Here is a 20,192-nt window from a genome sequence, read left to right on the forward strand (position 1 = left end):
AAAATGTAAAATAAAGTTTTCTGCTCTGAAAACACCTTAATCATCAGTTGAGGAGAAGAGACCACTTAGTAACGCCAGTCTAACATGAACAATTTTAACAGCGACACTACCAAAAGGCTGACCCCAAAAATGGAATGAATCATAATTCAATAACTTGATTAAAGAAGAATCTATTTTCAAACAAGAAACACGTGAACAAGAAATCTCAATGTCAAAGATAAGAAATGTGAAACACTTAAATGTAAAATCGAGAGAAAAAAAGTTCACCAAATAAGACAATGACTTTGAAGGTGGGATATAATATTCAATGTTTTAAACGTCAAGCATACATAACTTTTGTTGTCAAAAAACAAGTCATTATTGCAACAAATATACAAATGGGAGTATTACGTATCTCATTCCTGTTTTCAATCCAACACTGTGCTTGGCACAAGGATTACCACAGCTTGGCTGCACGTCGCAGCATACACTTACGTATAAAACAATTCTCAACAGAACTTTATATTGCTGGATTAAAATGCAATATAAATAAGATTCTTGGACACCACAATTTCTAGACAAAGACTGTATACTAAAGAAAGAGAGCTGATGTATAAATTTGCATATTTCAGTAAACATTCAATTGCTTGAATACAAGTTTTGGAAGTCCATCAGTAATACACAATGGCATTTTTGTCTTGAAAGTTTTATAAAAGATATACTATCAACTTACACCACTATATAAAGAATCTCGGACATACAAACAAACAGCCAAAATGTGTACTCTCCCAATAAAAGAGTTATAAAGTCTCCAAACATATATCTAAATGTCAACTTTTTAAGATATAAAAAAGCCTTACAAATCTGAAACTCGTGTCATCACAAAATGCGGCATGTCTTGCTATATTCAAAAGCATTGTTCCCTTATACAAATGTGTTAAAACAGTTATATCTAAAAGCCCCAACAGGTTTTAATATATACACCAGGGGTAGTTGAGCCAGTTAATTATTGGTCAAGGAATTCTCAATGTTTATGAAATTTCAGTCATAATTGTAGTGGGAATGTATCGAACTGTATCAATGTTTAATTAATAATATCACATGATCCCAGGATGAAGAGAATCATCCCGCTTGATAAAGTTTCATATGCAGATAGAATACAAGTGGCTTAATGATAACTCTCACTGTATTTTATCTGTATACTATCGCCAAGACTAACAGTATGTACATATATTATTATTGTGACCATGACAAAACCCTCCCTGCTCTGTGCTTTACAAAATAATTGGAAGATCAATTTGGCATCAATGCATGGTTTTCTGATTTTGGTTGAAGCCATGTTTTGGCTCTCAGCAGATATCATTCAAGTATAGTTGTTAACAAACTTACAAAACGTTGCTATCAAATGAAGCAAATGTTCCACGAAATAAAATTCTAAGTCAGTAAAATGATGTGGTGTTTAATTTTGTGATCCATAAACAAGAAATAACATGACCTACCTGTTATTTCTTTGTGGTGTAAAAATAAAATGAAACAGAAATCAAGAATCAAACGATCAAATCATATATACTCCCAGTAACAGAATCGAGACAAACAAAAGTTATGAATGATTGATTCAGGGTCCTGAATCTTGAAAAAATCTCTGTACACTCATGCTCTTAAGGAGAAGGAAATGAATCTATAATGGGCACAAATCACAAAATATTTCAACTATGTTGAAAAAAATTCAGACTTCGTGCACACAAGGATCTTAAGCCTAAGGTTGAGGAGGTATAGTTGTTTAATATCTAGATGTAAAAATTCTAATAAATTCAAATATATTGTAAAGACAATATGCTAAAAATATTTGGTTTTGTTCCTTTTATCAGACGACAAACAATATTGTTCTGTATGCTCCACCTTACCTTTAAATGAATTGTTCTTTTACACAAGATCATGGCTGAAGTGCCAATTAATAATAAAATCTATCTGACAATGAGTGTAGAGAAATTTCTCATTAAAAAAAGAAAAGAGAAATAAACAAGAGAAATCCAAAACTGAAAAGAACTACAAATACAGTAAAAGAATGACAAGCAGCTGTACATATTGACTACAGAAACACTCCAATGAGCAAATAAAAAAGGCAACAGAACAAATACGAGAACACAATAAAAATGACCCAAATACAAAGGGCCAAATAAACTAAACACCATATACATTCACAGGTACATCAAAATATATCAACATTGGTTTTATGTGAACAGGCCTAGGGCCAACTAATCTAAAATAAGCATAATACCAGACAATAATAAATAAGATTAATCAGACAAAACTCCACAAATATTAAGTTAAAACAGACAATAAAATACATATTATTGATTCAATAAAACAAGAAATGGATCGATAATTTATTTATGATAAATACACTCTAAATAAAATCATTTGAACCAATAGATTATATACCAAAAAAGAAAAAAAAAGAAAAGAAATAAATACATTCTGCTTCATTTGAAGACATTTGGATTTCAATCAAAAGAGAATGAAAACTTAATTTCCATTTTTGGTTAATTAAACAGAGATTCAAAAGTTTTCCAATGAAAACCATAACAAAGACATACAATATTGGATTTGGCATCTTTGTATAATCTGAACAGTCTACCTATACTGAATAACAGCATGGCAGTGCACTTGTAAGAAATGACTAGATGGTTCCTAGTTTGAACTTCACCTGAGTAACCTTAGGGCTTCCCTTTGCTGTTGGTTTTGAAGGAGACTTGGAGGATGCGATTGCCCAGTGCGAACCCGTTTAAACTCTGAATGGCAATAAGCGCCTCTTCATACTGTGTCATGGTAACGAAGCCAAACCCTTTGCATTTTTGTGTTTGGAAGTCACGGATGACCTTCACATTCTGTACTGCTCCAAATGGCCCAAATAATTGCCACAATGTACTGTCCTCTGTTTCTGGTGCTAAGTTGTACACAAATATACACCAGCCAGCACCGCTGAGAGCATTTCCAGCAGCAGCTGTAGAAACTGTTGTGGCAGCGGCTGAAGGAATCAGGCTGTCCAATGGAGAGTACCTGTCAACAGACAACAATACATTATCAATCCACCACACACTCCATCACTTATCTGCAAAATCTGACATCAAGCTAAATGTTTTCCAACAAGCAAATTGGATGTTTGACAGAATCCTTTAAGCTGTGCTGTTAAAACATCAAAATAATATACAATATATCCTGGCAATCTGGTACAATATACCTTAAATTCAAAATATTTATATACATTCAGAAAATGTACTTTTCCTCTCCTGATAACAAGAATGAACAAATTTTTTAAAGTGCCTTTACATGTTTCTATCAAATCTATGACATGATAAAAGATTTTATAAACTCAAGACAAGTTGAAATGATGACGCCAACCTGACACCAATGCTACAAAAAAGACATAAAAATTCCTGAAAATGAAGGGTCAGATGGTGTACCTGATTCTGCTAGCGGGATGGTGGATTGGTCCTAATACTGGTAGTCTCCGCGTCTGGGGAAGATATGGTGCCAGTGTTATTGGGGCAAGTGCAGCCGTTTTGTTTGAACTCGGAGAGTTGGCAAATTTAACTGTAATGGGCTCCGCTGCTCCATCTGGTATTGACCCGTTCAATTTCTGTATTGCTCTCTCTGCTTCTATTCGCTGATCAAACCTAATGAAACCTACCCCTTTGGAAAGACCTGCTCGAAGAAGAAAGGAATTTGTTCAGGTTATCTGCCTCCACGGGTTGACAAAATTATAAGAATGATGCAAAAAAAAAAAAACAAAAAAAAATTCCTATAGCGTTTATCCTATTTAAAATAGCATTGACCGAAAAAATACTATATTTTCATTCTTACCTAATATCAGAATTCCCGAAATCATTGTTTATTGCTTAAGATTTTGGCATATCATTACAATTTATATATTTAATAGTAAGGTTGTTTATTTATGATATCTTGTTTGATAAAGATGTGTACAGTAAGTAATTAAAGACCTAAAACAGCCATCAAACATAGTGCAGATTTCAAACAGAAGCAGCTTCTGATCATAATTTGCTGTCCAGAATGGTGTACATACATTCCTGGATAACTTATCACTAGCGATAGTAATGCTCTGACCAGCATGATAAAGGTACCGTATCCCAATACTTTTGTAGTTGGAATATAGAAAAACACACTAAAACAAATTTCCTGAATACGTTTTGGAAAATGCAAAATATGTGTGCAGAAACTATCAAAAATATTTGTCAAGCTTCTCAAACAATTTTATAAGAAGCATTCCAAGTTTTGGAATGAAATGTAGAAATGTATGTTCATGTCCTTAACAGCTTTTGCATATAATTTATTCTATATTTAGGCAAATAATTAAGATAAGAAAATACTTCATCATACAAATGTAGTAATACATGAACTGGAAAACACTGTAAAATGCATAAATTGCTCTTCCTGTTTGAAAGCAAGGCATGCATCAATAAATGCATTGTTCTTAATGTAAGCTGAGAAAATAAACGAGAATTGTTATCATGGTAGAGAATTAGAAATGAAGCAAAGTATAAATGCCAAGGTTAATATAATTAAACAAAGATTGAAAAACTCTACAAATTAAACTGAAAAATACAAAATCAGCCCTGCATAGGAAATTTTTGAACTTGCTATATGGACATGCAAACGAACAACACTTTGTATCATTGTATATGATCTAACCTGTGTTGTTATCATACAGGATTCTAGAGGTTATGATCCTTCCACACTGTGAAAAGAACAACTCCAAATCCTGTTGGGTCATAGACTTTGGTAACCCACATATATACAAGTTTGCGCCCTTTATGCTTTCACTACTTGGCCTTGCCAGAGACACCTACATAAAAACACATGTACAGTTTCAGGTTAGTGGTGTAACTAACACAAGAATTGGATTGCTTCATTACATTTAGGTATTCATATCTAATTCCCTCAATGAAACATTACCCTTCAGACCTACTTTTATGAGCACTAGTAAGTTCTTAATACCTGTATTTTGGTCATAAAGAATTCTTGAAGTAATGATTTGTCCACAGTCTGAAAATAGTTTCTCCAAGTCCAATTGAGTCAAAGACTTTGGCAAACCACTTATGTACAAGTTAGCCCCTTTAATACTTTCACTGCTGGGCCGAGCTAATGAAACCTGAAATTAATAAATAAATTTGAAATAGAAATAAATTAACAAAACAAAATGAAGAAAAACACAAATCAAATAAAGGTAAAACAAAAGATTAAAATGTTGTTTTTATAAAATTTTATGATATATCCTCCAATGTCCACTGCTAAATCGAAGCTGTGTTATATTGGCTATGACGTCAGGAAATTGGATGGAGTGAAAGTGAAATAAAAAAGAGGGATGGATGACTTATGGAATGATGTTTTGGGAGCACTGTTTACATTGTGGCACAAAACTGAGTGAGAGTCATACAGAAGAACGAAAAGCCATAGGAAGGTTACATAGGTTGTCTCTCTGTGGAACTACAGCTTCCAACATTATTGGAACAAGTTCAAAATGCATCTGTAATAATCTAACCGCAGCTATCCAAGACGAAGTCATTCCTCCCATCCTATACAAGGGTTTTTTTCCTCCCATATCATTGTCTAGAGGAATTTTCTCACAATGCAGTGAAAGATGTATCAACTTCATCACTTTTTGGCTTTAAATATGTTGGTATTATCAGGCTTTAAACTGGAATTAAACTACAATGATCTATACATGATTATAACATTCTAAATGTTTGAAATATCTAATTAACTAAAATTGGTGTAAGTAAGCGTTTTAGTTGTAACCAGAGTTTTCCAAACACTATTCTACACACACACTACCACAGAGTTAGACATCTCCGGGTTCTATACATCTTCCCATTAAACTTGCCGTGCCTGGTAGTTGCATCTAGATTCCTGTATTAGGATATTGTTTGTCTAGAAGCATTCCTGTCCAACCTTTCTTCCCTACAGTTTGATTTTCAAATTTTAGTTGTTTAGCTGGGTTTATGAGGGGAATACCTAGTGATCAACAAAGGGCACTGTATTTTCAAATAGAATTATTTAGTTTGTGTTATAATGAAATTACTAATTTACTCCTAAAGATTTGCTTCATAAATTTGTGTAAAAAAAAAAATGCAAGGAATCCAAGAAGAGAAATACCCCTTTTTCAATTTGGCTTATAACCACTCACTGTTTTTTTTGGTGGAGCACTACAGAAGATGTATGACAGGGTAGTGGTAAATTTTACATTGTTTGATAATCAGATCAGTAAGGTTGTAGCATATATCTGGTTTTGTTTTGGCTGACATTATTAGACTGTGTAGAATACTTGAATATAGGTCAGACTTTAAAAGTGAACTGTTGAAATGTGTATCTGCTGAGCATTTTCTCATTCACTTGGGAGAGAGCCTTCTGATCTAATTCTGGGGAGAAAAGTTATCAGTTTGGAAGGAAATTTTAAGGAATAAACTACATATGCTGGAAAATTGGCATTTTATGAAATAAATCCTGTTGGGGAATTGGGTCCATATTCGGCATCACAAATCCCCAGAAAAAGCACTAGATCCTAGTCAAAACAGGTAGCTCTTGCTGCTCGTATAAACTTTCTCCATAGTAGAATAAGATATTCTTAATAACCCAAATGTATTTTCTGTATCTATTCATTTCTTCCATGTCAGACATACACCGACACTATATGATTTGAAAAATGAGTGAACAATGCAAGAGGCAATGTTTCATGTCCAGATTACTCATTACTATTGTTGGACAAATGTTGTGTGAAGAATAACACAAGAAGCCAGATCTGTTACATCTAATGCATTGTTCTGTAGAGTAGTTCCATTACTGTACTGGTGTTGATGGTGATGTATCCCTGTGGACCTTGCTTTAGAGTGCACATATCCAGCGAATAGGTAAATAGCTTAATAAACGATAGTCTTTCGGAAATGTCTGGATCATTTTATGTTTCCCAAAGATTGAATATTATTTTCTTTGATATGTTACCCTCATACCCTTTCAAGATTTAGGTCTTGTCCTAGTATTATGAATTAGTGAAATGAACCGTTGATTCTTTTAACAATGGTTTCTTTCTAAAAGACGATCTATTTTCAATCCATTTTCTTTTTGTGACTAACAATGGAAATAAAAGTAGACCATGACAATGAGATTGTGATCATAACCAAAAGTGGTCTAGATCCCCTTCTTCTGAACATCATGAAGTTGTACCCACTTCATGGACACTTAGTCTTTCTAACAGGCTCGGTGAAAAGGCATTTTCGCGATTGAAAAAAAAAATTATGTCAAACAAAATCTGAAACTGAAACTGATAAATTAAAGCAACAACAAACAAATTGTTATTAGAAAGAATAAAAATACGCTTTTGCCAAGATGCACACCCCATCACCATTGCCATGACACCGAGACACTCGTCAAGCCTAGTTGTACCAACTTGTGGCCTGGGAGGTCTGTACAGTCAGTCCCTTATCCAAGCCTTGGACACATCAAAAGCCCAGTAACCTCATCAAGATGCATTTAACTTGTCATGCCATCCATAAAATATTCCAACAGTAACAAAAAATCCCTTGTTATGACGACACAGGATTTTATCCATCAACAGCATCTCCCTTGACAATTTTGAGTCATCTCATCCCCTTTTATTTCCACACATGCATCATCCAATTGTTGTTAGAAATGTTTGAACATTTGTTACAGCATAGACATGGTTAAACAAATAGGGAAATTCTATACAAACAAAATATTATGTGCATATGGGTCATGTGAAGCAAACATTTTAGAAGGAAGAAAAAGCACGAATACAAGTGAACATTCAGATCTACTGTTTGTAGTGAATTGGACTTGGAGGTATCCACAGAGCTAACTCTGGGCATTAGTAATGACAATCATCAAAGGGGAAATTAGATGCAGGGGCTGAGAAACAAAACTATAATGCACCGTATCTTGTACATATGAAATCAGTATCTACATACTTAGAAGTTGGATACCAGTCAACAAGAGTACAAAGAAAATTACGATTTCCTGTACAGAATATCACATTATTAACGTCTTATAAGGAGGAACATCAATATTAATATTTCAACAAAGGAAACATGTAATGCCAATTACTATTTTTGTATAGCTTCAAACGGAAGGAATAATTCCCCCCCCCCCTTCTTTTTGTCTAATGCATGTTCTCTTCTTGACTGTATCATAGTTAAACATACTGCAGAAATTGTGGTATTGATAAATAAATCAGGTTTTAACACAAAAATCCAACACGTTTTCAAAGGATTGCTCAATACCGACACTAGCTTATTACAAAGTAACTATTCAAACAAAAATGTTTTTCACAGTAAATCCTTCCTCTTAAGCCAAAATGAGTAACAGATGTTGATTATGCGAAAAGAAGATCCCTGTATACAGTACTGACTTGCATTCCAAAGGTTAGCATGTCAGAAATTAAATAAAGATGTGTAAAAAATGAAAAGAACCATTACCCAAAGGCTAAGCTAGTAGGATACTAATCTTACCTTGATGGTCTTGTTTTGAAGCCTCAAGCCATTGAGTGTGTTTATCGCTTTATCAGCATCTTGGATATTCTTGTAGTTCACAAAGCCATATCCTAAACTTTGCCCTGTTGGAAATTAAAAAGGACAAGTTTAGCATATAAGACAAGAACATGAAAGTGTCCATCTGTGGACAGCATTCATGAAAACAAACAGTTCAGTTTCTTTTCTCTGTTTAACTTCTGATTATATGTATCCACTCATATTGGTACAGGGTAATGTCAGTAAATGTTTTAAAATTCATTTTTATGATAAATTATCAATTTTTTTTTTTCTTTTAAATTCCAGCTTCATGTTGCTGAGAAAACACGGAAACCAAATAAAGAAAACACAAGTTAAGCTTGGAATACTATTATAATGAAAGATTTATTAACTTCAGTGATATCTTTTGCTTGCTACAAGAAGATGTGAAATCAATTATTGATTATTATAAATAGTCTGTGTTTGCCATGAGAAAATGAACATATTCTATTATGGCATTTACCATTTCCAATCTATTATATGACTGGTAAGCAATTTATCATGGTTGAACTACTATTTTTTAAAAATTTGAATTTATTTTCATCAATGATCATCACTTACATATTTCTGAACCATGATTTACCAACATAAAACCTCCAATTTGAACTTTAAACAAAATTCTCAAATAGTTAAATTCTAATAAATGTTTGTTGCTCATATTACAGAAAATATCTGTTACCAACTAGGTTTGATAATAAAGTAATTCATCCAATTTATGTTATCTCTCCATCTCTGCATCCATGGATAACAGAGCAATCGATATCATGTACCTGGGTATGTCAAGTTAAATTTATTTATAGTCATAATTGATGTTGAAAAAAACAATAGTTGTAATGAAATTTTTACCTAGCAAATATCACTTGGTTACAATTATACATTATAAGATTATTAAGTCTGATTTGCATTTAAAAAAAAGGTCTGTTTAAGAAATACAATGCTCCAGAAGAGGACCCATTCCTGAGAGCTAAGCTAACATTCAACTGAAAGGCCGTTTTGCAATATATATACCAAATGTGGGTGAACACATCAAAAGTTGGCAAGTAATCCAGACAATCTATACAAAATCCAATAAGTCCAGCAAATATCGACAGATTGTGGCCCCAAAGCTCTTGCATAGCCATTATTGAATTGCATTTGAGATGTCATTGATATTGGCCGACACAAATTTCCTTTAAATATGATGGTAAAAGTTAGAAGTTATTCGATGGAACAAAAAATGATCTATTTCAAAAATTTATTTGAAGTCCCATAGCTCTAGCAACTTATGACCAATATCAAACTTATTTGAGATACAGAGAAATATACCAAATTTGATTAATTTCTGGGAAAAATATAAAAGTTATTTCGTGGAAAGGAAGAAGTTATCTAATTCAAAGATTTTAAAGTCCCATAACTCTAACAAATGTTGAAAAATATTTGACATTTATCAAAATCTTCAAAGATCTCATTGATAAGCAAGTATACTAAACATGGTTCTTTGCTGGTGGAAACCCCAATTTATCCAACAGAAATCCTAAAACAAATAGGTAGGTCAAAATCTCTGGGTAAATGGTCAAGTTCATGAAATATGGGATCAAATGATAAGTATTATCCTCGGGAATCATACCTAGCATTATCTCTTAACATTGAAAAGATAGGTGTCCAAAGTTAAGTGCCTACAAGATGACAGACTAACCAAATACATTATGCCCCTCCCTCCCCACTTTCCAATCTCTGGGGCACAAAAAGATATACATAACCATTTATATATGTGCATCACTTTCTAACTGAATAAAGAGTTCAATTATTTTTTGACATTAATATGTAGTCACATACACTTTCAACTACAATCACACTTTCAACTATAGTCACACTTCAAATCTTTAAAGCTTTAATTCTAAGTCTTTAAATTAGCCTCACAGCTGTTACCAGACAGCATGAGACTGCAATAAAATTATTGTTCCTGACTCAGTAAGGTTATATAACTTTACTAAGGTAATTAGCTATGAACAAACTCTGAACAAAATTAATTATAAATATATACTTTCTGGAATAATTTATGAAAAATGTCTTAGATGCTTTCTATTTCACACTCCAACATTTGACAGTAAAATCTACCAGTATCTGATGAAAGGACTAAATGAACCTTTGGTTTCATCTTTTTTACTTCAAGCTCAGAAAACAGATAAATAAAACTTGCATATCATTATTGCATCAGAATTGAAGTTAAAAGGTATGTAAGTGTTAACATCCCTAAATAATACAACAGTTACATGGAAATACTTTTGACAAAGTAAAACCATAAAATCATGTCACCAAATCAATAGCCTGCTTTCTGCTCCAATAGAATTAACTCTGCTGTGTACTCTAGTCATCAATATTAAATATTCTTCTATGAATGTTTCCCAATAATAGATTTCTCCTAGTGTTTGCAGTCACCTTAGCAACTCTTGTTTAGAACTTAATGCATCAATGCTCTGTAAAGCATAGCCTTTTTATGATCAATACTTATTGTCTGTACATCACACTAACCCACTACTTGGTCAATCGGCATTTACAACGGCAATGTTCTGAGACTTGTCTACCACATTATGCTTAAAATAAATACATTTTCCCTATATATATATAAACAGAGACAGAGCCATGAATATCTAAATCCCAACACTATATCCTCCAGTTTAAAATTATTTCTTTTTTTTTTAAGGATTTGAATCCTTCAGCTTGAGATTAATATTTCATTTTGTCCATAAGATGAAAAAAACGGGACTTCTTCAGATATGAATATTCATTTAAATCACAACACTTGATCAAGTCCAAGAGGAAGTGAATATATCAATAACATGTATAAATAGTTGGAGGGAGGGGTGGGTAATGTATGTAGGCATCATCAAAGAAAAATCCTGAAATGTGACTAATATTAACTATTAATATATTTAGATAGTCATCATGAAGCACTTAATAGAGCAGAATTTGTAATTACATGTGTTTAATAGTGGGTAATATCAGGGCATTAGAGACAAGTGTGTTGACTATGTCAGATGTTATGTTGTTACTGTTCTAGCCTATTTTGCTGTGGGTACACAATTAAAACATATAACAGGCAGGCTACCAGACCCATAGTGGCATATACAGCACAGAATGCTGAATGACCCATGTAAGATGTCTAAACATCTGTTGCAATTAGTACAGAATTCTTGCCATAACAACAGCACTCCATGTGGCCTGGAGGTAATACAGGGTGCCTATCTACATAAAGCACAGCATTACAGGCATTGTGGGACCTTGTCTTCCTCATTTTCTGTCATAAGATGGTAAATGTGTGTGATTATAGCCTAGACACAATTAGCCTACTCCTGTAAAAATGGCACTGTTGGGACTTGGCCAGGTGTGACCGTGTGTTTATATTATGGTGTACTGCACTTTCTATTACAGAAAACCACTAATTTTATCAATGATGCAAAGCTTTTCTATCATGTAGGCATAGCAACCAACAATTTACCACCACACACTTAAAGTAACAGTTCATTAAATTAAATCAACTGTAATAATTAAGGTGTTTGCATAGGGTATTTTAAAAATAGGGTCCTTTTCTGTATATTTTGAATGGTATATTTCTGAATGCTCCAAAAAGGCTACAGAGACAACATGCAAATAAAATCTTAAATTATATACTTTAACTAGAAGTCAGTGACTGTTTGTTTTCAACTGTTTTAATCGGTGGACTTAAGTGGATCGACAGACTTTTGAAAGTAGTAAAAAAAGCTTTGTTGAAATTTCTGTACGAGAAAAAAAAAAAATTGATATCCCCCTTGAAACGGAGAGAGGTGACAGCAATCATGTATATTTCTTGTAAATTTCTAACAATGGATGATAACAATCTATATTTTATAAAATACTGAATAACTGACCTGTGGGTTTGTCCCGGATCAACTTGCAACTTTCGACTTCTCCAATACTGGAAAATAACGCCCTGATTTCTTCCTGAGTCATTGTCTGAGGCAAATAGTTGACAATAAGGTTTGTCTTGCTAATGTTGTCATCCATCTGGGAGCCTGTGGATGATGGGGAAATTGTTCCTCCATTTTGATGAATCTGAATGTTAGCTGCATTGTTGTCCATACTCATCTCACAGGCCTGCGTAATCTGGCGAGTAATAAAAAAAAAACTGAATATCTCTCTCGCATCAATTCATTTGAAATTTTTTTCTCGTTTACTTCTTGTTGTTCTCCAATTCCCATATCAATGATTTCACGTTTATTGTCTATCACCTAGATTATGCAATTCATACATGTGCAATTGCTAATGTATCTGGTACATCGAAAACTCCTGCAAAAACTCAGAATTATCCAATGAAAAGCTATCATCATTTGCTTGATGAAAATGATATTGGCAATGACTTTTGATTTTTTTTCCTTTACAGTTAAAAAAAAAAATTATACAAAAATGCTTGCTTTCAACATATTAATTCCTTCAAATTCCTGTATTCCCATCCCTGGAAAAAGATAAAACTCACACCAGGAACTTCTATGATCAAGATTAGTGACTTGCAAAACATGGGTAATAAGCTATTAAGTCAGGGCACCAATACAAAATAGCACTCCCACAAGTACATATCTGTAATATGCTACTTGGCAAACTACAGTCTGTTGGGTCTTTATCACTACATTTCAGTTTCTGCTCTACCTTGTAAAGCTTAAATAGCAAATACTGAAAGATGAGATCATTCCACAACATGTTGAAAGGAGGCTTGAACATCTGTTGGCAAAGAGGTCTGTGCTGATCAACTATACATCTGATCCACTCCTATTGTGTCACAATGAATTCCTCACACATTAACAAACCCCATCTTATTCTAAATCACCATATCCAGAATTGAAGCTTTAAAGTTCAATTAAAAATCTACTGATTTTACCAGGCAATTTTAGTGGGTTCTTTATTTATAACACATGTATACAAAGCACATTTGCTGGTATCCAACTTTGATGAGACACAGTATAAGCTGCTGGTGGAAAATTTACTTTCCTTCGAGATCCTTGTGATATACTGACAGGAATTGAAATCCTGGCCAATTTTCCAAAAGATACATTCCTGTATATTCTATGATGTCAGATATTCAAATACATTGCACATTGTAAAATAATCCGTGAAATTTCTATATAATTCAACATGATCACACACTACAACGCTCCTTTTACGAGATTCAATTTACATTGTAGCACTGTATAACCTCATGCAGCTATGCTTTAAGCAGATCCACCGAAAGACATATTTAAAAAAAAAAAAAAAAAAAAAAAAAAAAGAGTTTCTGCTATCTTCACTGACTCTATATTTATTTACCTACCCTGGTTATTTTTAAAAAAATTTCTAGGAATTTATGCCTACAGATTCCTGCTTTATTTTCACATCCCTAGTAAAACAAAATTCTGAAAATATTTCCTGACTGACCTGACATTTTTTGTTGGTAAAAAAAAACCCCCAATATTCAATGAAATACTGATAATCTACATATATTTACCACCATCATATTAGTATTATCTTATGTTGAAGGATATTAAATGTTTCATAAACTGGGCAAAAAATACGAACTGAATAAAACTAAGATAACTAAACACAAAATGAAACTTCTAAACATTTTGTTTAAAATCCTTAAAAAATGCTTATAGTATAATGAAATTCAGTATGTGTCTGACAAACTGTCAAACATCTCTTTGTCCTCTTGTGATAAACAAAGACTAACAGTAATGGAGAAATGCAAAATATACTAACAAGTTTCTGCTGCTGTTGCAGAGCCATCATATTGTTGAAGGAGATCATGATGCTTTTTCTTTGTTGGTCGTCAATTTTTGAAATCGGGTTTATGCCGTTTTCAGGAAAATCTATAACAAACAAAAAGAATATTCAATATACAGCACAGTGAACATGTACAAGAAAACACTGAATCGTGAGATAAAAATTACAAAATTCCGGAGAGTAAACAATAAAATTTGTTAAAACATACCTGCATTTGTTAAAGATCTGTCAAAAACTGAAAAAAAGGAAAACCTAACGAAAAACTAAACAAAAGAATGTGATCTACTACAGTGGCTGATTCAACAGACTGTCTGTCCCGATCTCAGCAACGCATATGTGACAACTAGCACATGACCTCGATAAATATTCTGCGGCAGGACACCACCTCCAGATGTTCCCTTCGACCAATCAGCGAGTGCCCTGCTCTAGCGGCACGAGCCAGGGACTACCCATACACGAGAACAGAAGCTGTAAATATTTGATTATCTTGGGTCATCTACTCACTGAAATATGTACCGACCCGACACAATTTTCAAATAAATTTACATCAATTGTCAGATGGGTTCGTATTCAGCCGTTGCGCCATAAAATTACCCCTTTAGTTTACAGAGTTTATAAAAGATTTGAAATGGGACGGGACAATCGCCTATAGAAATAACAAAAGAGCACCGTAGGATCTACTAGCTTCATTCAATCTTAGTGAATGTACGAACGACAGATGGTAGGTTTCCGAATTCAACACAAAAGAAGGTCCTTTCGGCAACACAAAATTTGATTACATTGCCACACCAGTGCAAATTTTTGGACTTTTTTTTTCAAATACCGTTTACAGTTAAGAAATCATCGAAGTATTTACTTTTTTGCACCTGTATAACTGTACAGTACACATCAATGTATTTGTTTTCTCTTTCCTGATGTTACGACTAAGAAACTGATATGCATGTCTCAATTCGCTTGGTCTAAATTACTAAATAAGTTTTCCGAGTGGTAAGAAAATATTCGAGTATTTGAAACTAGATTTTGTCAAATACTACAATTAATGATATTTGCTCTGAGAGTCACTAAAGTCATGCCTACCCTTTAGATATGGTTGAACAAGCAAGCACATGGTCATTAAATGCCACGTGCCAGTAGCCTAAGCCGTAGCGCGTGGCATATGGAATCGAGTGACCGGCTGACAGTTCATTCATAAAACGTCGGCTGCTACAAAATATTCAGAGGGCTCGTTGCAACAATATAATCCATAACAACCCTTGTGTATCATGATACGAAATAACGAGTTAACAAAAGTTTACCGGAAAGACTGAGTTTTAAATCGAAAATTATTATTCATCGAGTGCCCATGACTGAGAGCGCAAAAGAGACTGGAAAGATGCTGTCGTTCATTTTCATCAGCTATTCTCGTCTGCGGTGTGCAAAACATCTAGGCCTATGTCAATGAAAAATCCAAACTATTAAACACAAGTTAATCTAAATAATCTTTACTTACCTTTTCAACCCGTAAATGGTATGCCCTGACACAATACCGTTATTTCTTGAAACATTAAACAAATACTAAACGGAACGGTAATATCCCAGCTTCTGAATCAGGTGATGGCGATATTCCTTCATAAACTGTCTACTTCTGTTACCCTGTACAAATTTCAGTTAGATTTCTTAGTAGAGTAGCAGATCTATTGTTCCAATTGATTAAAAAATCCACAAGAACCCAATAAAATCATAAACAGAAAATATCCGACGCTACAACACAAACCTAATCCTCAACCATCAGTGGCAGAACGAAAATAAACGCAAGAATATATCAAACTTAATTAAAAACGACGTCATGACCTAATTATAATAAAGACTGAATTAAGGCGCATGTCTCATCTTAAGAATGTTCAAAAACATTAACATATGTAACTGTAAAGCCTATCAAATCAATGCGCTTATGTATTACCATAAAAAATAATGTTCAGATGGAATTATTTCTTGTCGCGTATGAATAATTTACAGATAATGTATGGAACATGTGGCGGGAACGATTGTCAAATAATTTATTAAATTGGCCTATGGAGGGTTCCTGTTAATGAATTACAAAACAAACCTGTGTATGTGGTATTTAATTTGGGATGTTATAATATCTCTTTGATGAAACATATCAGAAAATTGCCTAAATATTATTGTCTCTTCGCGTGAGTCTGACAGGTACTTAGCTTAACAGTGTGACGTCACGATTTGTTATTTGAGGCATTGTGGGATATCAAACATGGCCGACAAGAAAGTAGACTCGGGTTTGTTTACAGTTGCTTAGAACCGAAATGTCATGTTTTCTGTGACATATCAACTATATATATCTTAAACATTGACCGTGCGATACTTAAGAAATATACAATTATTGTTACTTTTTAAACGTTGTAAAAGATTCTAGTACAATACAATTGTTAGTAATACATGGATATAATTTTAGCTGTGAATGTGTTTGGACTACCAGTCTGCGTCCATAAATATAATATTATATCACATATCATGTAATATCATAATAATATTAGTTGTTCGAATAATATCAAGTGTATAGGTCTATCAATGATATCGTAATAAGGGGACGTTTGTGCATATTGACCCAGGATTACTGCACTGTCGTGTAATCTGGCCCCATGACAAATAAAATAGCTTTCGTTCAGATGCAAGCTAGATTCAAAATATTTGTTCGAGTGTGATGCATGTAGTTTTAACCACATATATAATTTAAACTTCTTTTTTTCATCCAAAATGCAAATAATTTCTTTACCACAAATGCCACCAATTTGGTATTTAAGGCGTCCTTATTATATCTTATATTTGCCACAATGTTTGTTTGTTATTTCATTAGTACAATTGCTTTAAAGTGTGATAACGTTTAATGCGATAAATTAAGAAAGGTTGAAGCAAAAGAGCCATAAAGATGGCATGTCAAATGCTCAGTCTATCATGAATTTAAATGAAGTTTATGCATATTTCGTTCGAAGAAAATTTGCAGTTCAGATGTCTTGTGAAACATAACCATGATTCCTGTTTTTGTAGGGAGCGAGTCTGACAGCACAGAGGAACCAGTGGTTGGAAATGTCAACAAGTTTGCAGTTGTTCCACCAGGTTACAGTGGTCGGCCTAAGAAAGGACACTTGATATTTGATGCTTGCTTTGAGTGTGGTAAAATCAGAGACTTATTCGTTCCACAAATAGTTCGCTAACCAAAATAACAAATAGATATTTCAATTTCATTGCTGTGTATTTAGAAGCTGAAGATTTATATAATTTTATACAAAAATATAAGCGATTTACAAGGAAAAATGTCTTTACATCCACAATCAGTAAATAGGTTTTAACACAATGTAAACAAATACTGGTTTGATCACTTGTACCCTTCCAACTTTGACTGCTATCCCTGGAATGCTAAATAATGATATGCATCTGTGTATTAGTAAAACTTACTAGAAAATATACATCAATGGAAAACTTATAATTGTGTCACAATTAAAGGAAAAAAGTTTGAAGAGCATAGCTGACAACCCTTTTAATTGAAATTAATCTTCTTACTTTAAAAAAAAAAATGGTATAAAATGTGGAAACATATCTGGAAGTATCTACAAGTTATCCTCAGAGTTAACTGGCATCTATATATGGAATTTGTATGTTATACTCTGATTAGAATACTTTGACTGATTCCCCTACAATATTTCAATAACATTTTGATAACTTTCTAAGGCTGTCCAGTACAAATGACAGTATGAAATTATCCCAAAAGTGCATGCATTGTGAACCATAATACATTGCACATTCTACTTTGACTAGCTGTGTCATGAGAGAATTTATCCATGATATTACTCACAAAATGCTGGAATAATTTATTGGACCACTTGTACCTGCATAATGAGAGATCATCCTACCCCAACTACTTTGATCTATAGGAGGAGTAAAATGATTTCAATACCTCATTTCTATAATCTGGACATAGGTCCTATTTGTGCATGAAATAAAAGTACTATTTTAAAGATTGATAAAAATATACCAATACAAGTCAGGAGATGCAGACAACAGTACTACTTCTATGTGAATTATATGAACATATTACTTTGTAAGGTTGTCCCAATATTGACGCCATTGTGGTCAATCTACAATATCCCTGAGCCCTGTTCAACTTTCTTGATAAAAATAATGGACCCCACAATGTAAAATTCAATTGTTTTGAGAAATTCTGTGAGTCACATGAAAATTCAATGAGTACAGGACTTGGGACTCACCTGTAGATTGATCACAGGAAGTTATTTTGAATTTTGACATTTCATGTCGAAAATAAATCTTGTTGAAGATTTATTGTAAGGTCCCTAATTAAATGTATGTATTGATTCTAGCTATGCATGTTACTTGTTTGGATCGATCAATCATTCAAGATGGCTGCCAATGACAATTTGGTAATGATAATTGTCTTTATTTATATTGCGTGAAAAACTTAAATCAACAACTCATGTTTCATTTCTTCTAGAAAGTTTGGCTTATTTTCTATTATATTTCATTCCAGGAAATCTTGGACGTGTTGACTACATTACAGAATACGAGTATGATTTGTTCATCAGACCAGATACTTGTAATCCGAGGTTCAGAGTATGGTTCAATTTTACAGTAGAAAATGTCAAATCAGATCAGGTAAGTAGATATTCTTATTACTTTCTGTTTATATTTATAGCCAGATATGAGCCATTGCTTATTAGGTTACTGTTCACTGTAGGATATTGGCCCCACATGCCTTAAATATAAGTAACTGATATTGTATATTGTAAAAAGATGGTGGGGAGGGGTTAGATTAAAGGGATGCTATCAACTGACTATGTGGACTCTCTTGTGACTTTTAAGTTCCTTGAACAATTTTGTTCAACCTTCACATTTATAAAGGACATTCCTTGAACTTTTGTTATCAATTCTCATATGCACAATGTCTCAGATGAGTTCCATTTTCAAGGTTATAGGGTCAACATCATTGTTACTTTCGCTGGAAACTCCTTGTTGGCTCTTAAGTGGCTTCATTCCTGGAGGGGGTTTCTGTTAATGTCACACTCTTGACCATCTTTTCATTGTACATCAGTCAAGTTTGGACCACAAGGGGATTTGTATTGTTTTTCATTGTTAGCCCACCATCTAATAGATGGTGGGTTATTCAAATCGCCCTGTGTCCGTGGTCCATGGTCCGTCCCTCCGTCCGTTGTTAAACAATTCTTGTAACCGCTATTTCTGGAAAAGTACTGGATGGATCTTTCTCAAATTTCATATGCATGTTCCCCTTGGTTCCTAGTTGTGCATTGTACCTTTTTTGAACTGATTCGCGTACAAGATGGCCGACAGATGGCCATCTTGGATTTTGGAAGTAAAAGTTTGTTACCGCTATTTCTGGAAAAGTGCTGGATGGATCTTTCTCAAATTTCATATGCATGTTCCCCTTGGTTCCTAGTTGTGCATTGTACCTTTTTTGAACTGATTCGCGTACAAGATGGCCGACAGATGGCCATCTTGGATTTTGGAAGTAAAAGTTTGTTACCGCTATTTCTGGAAAAGTACTGGATGGATCTTTCTCAAATTTCATATGCAGGTTCCCCTTGGTCCCTAGTTGTGCATTGTACCTTTTTTGGACTGATTCGAATTCAAGATGGCCGACAGGTGGCCATCTTGCATTTTAGAAGTAAAAGTTTGTTACTGCTATTTCTGAGAAAGTACTGGATGGATCTTTCTCAAATTTCATATGCAGTTTCCCCTTGGTCCCTAGTTGTGCATTGTACCTTTTTTGGACTGATTCGAATTCAAGATGGCCGACAGGTGGCCATCTTGGATTTTGGATGT

The 20,192-nt window shown here is 33.7% G+C and overlaps 2 protein-coding genes across 2 annotated transcripts in view; one reads left to right on the plus strand and one right to left on the minus strand.

Annotated features, from left to right (window-relative positions):
- Positions 1-2,595: 2,595 nt before the first annotated feature.
- LOC132565071 (ELAV-like protein 1) lies at positions 2,596-15,947 on the minus strand. Its single transcript, XM_060229676.1, has 7 exons — positions 15,835-15,947; positions 14,322-14,431; positions 12,464-12,698; positions 8,520-8,623; positions 4,996-5,149; positions 3,444-3,684; positions 2,596-3,039 (listed from the first exon to the last, which is right to left on the minus strand). Exons 2-7 carry the CDS (start codon positions 14,367-14,369, stop codon positions 2,697-2,699), a joined length of 1,125 nt encoding a protein of 374 aa, XP_060085659.1. The 5' UTR covers positions 14,370-14,431; positions 15,835-15,947; the 3' UTR covers positions 2,596-2,696.
- Positions 15,948-16,593: 646 nt separating this feature from the next.
- LOC132565078 (cytosolic carboxypeptidase 6-like) overlaps positions 16,594-20,192 on the plus strand; it is a 30,680-nt gene continuing 27,081 nt past the window's right edge. Inside the window, exons 1-3 of the mRNA XM_060229684.1 lie at positions 16,594-16,618; positions 17,388-17,513; positions 18,883-19,007. Of these exons, the coding sequence (XP_060085667.1) occupies positions 16,594-16,618; positions 17,388-17,513; positions 18,883-19,007 (276 nt within the window). The remainder of the gene's footprint in view (positions 16,619-17,387; positions 17,514-18,882; positions 19,008-20,192) is intronic.

The sequence above is a fragment of the Ylistrum balloti genome, unplaced genomic scaffold (assembly GCF_031769215.1).
Source record: "Ylistrum balloti isolate Yb309-2 unplaced genomic scaffold, AGI_CSIRO_Ybal_v1 Utg369690, whole genome shotgun sequence".
Classification (NCBI taxonomy): Eukaryota; Metazoa; Mollusca; class Bivalvia; order Pectinida; family Pectinidae; genus Ylistrum; species Ylistrum balloti.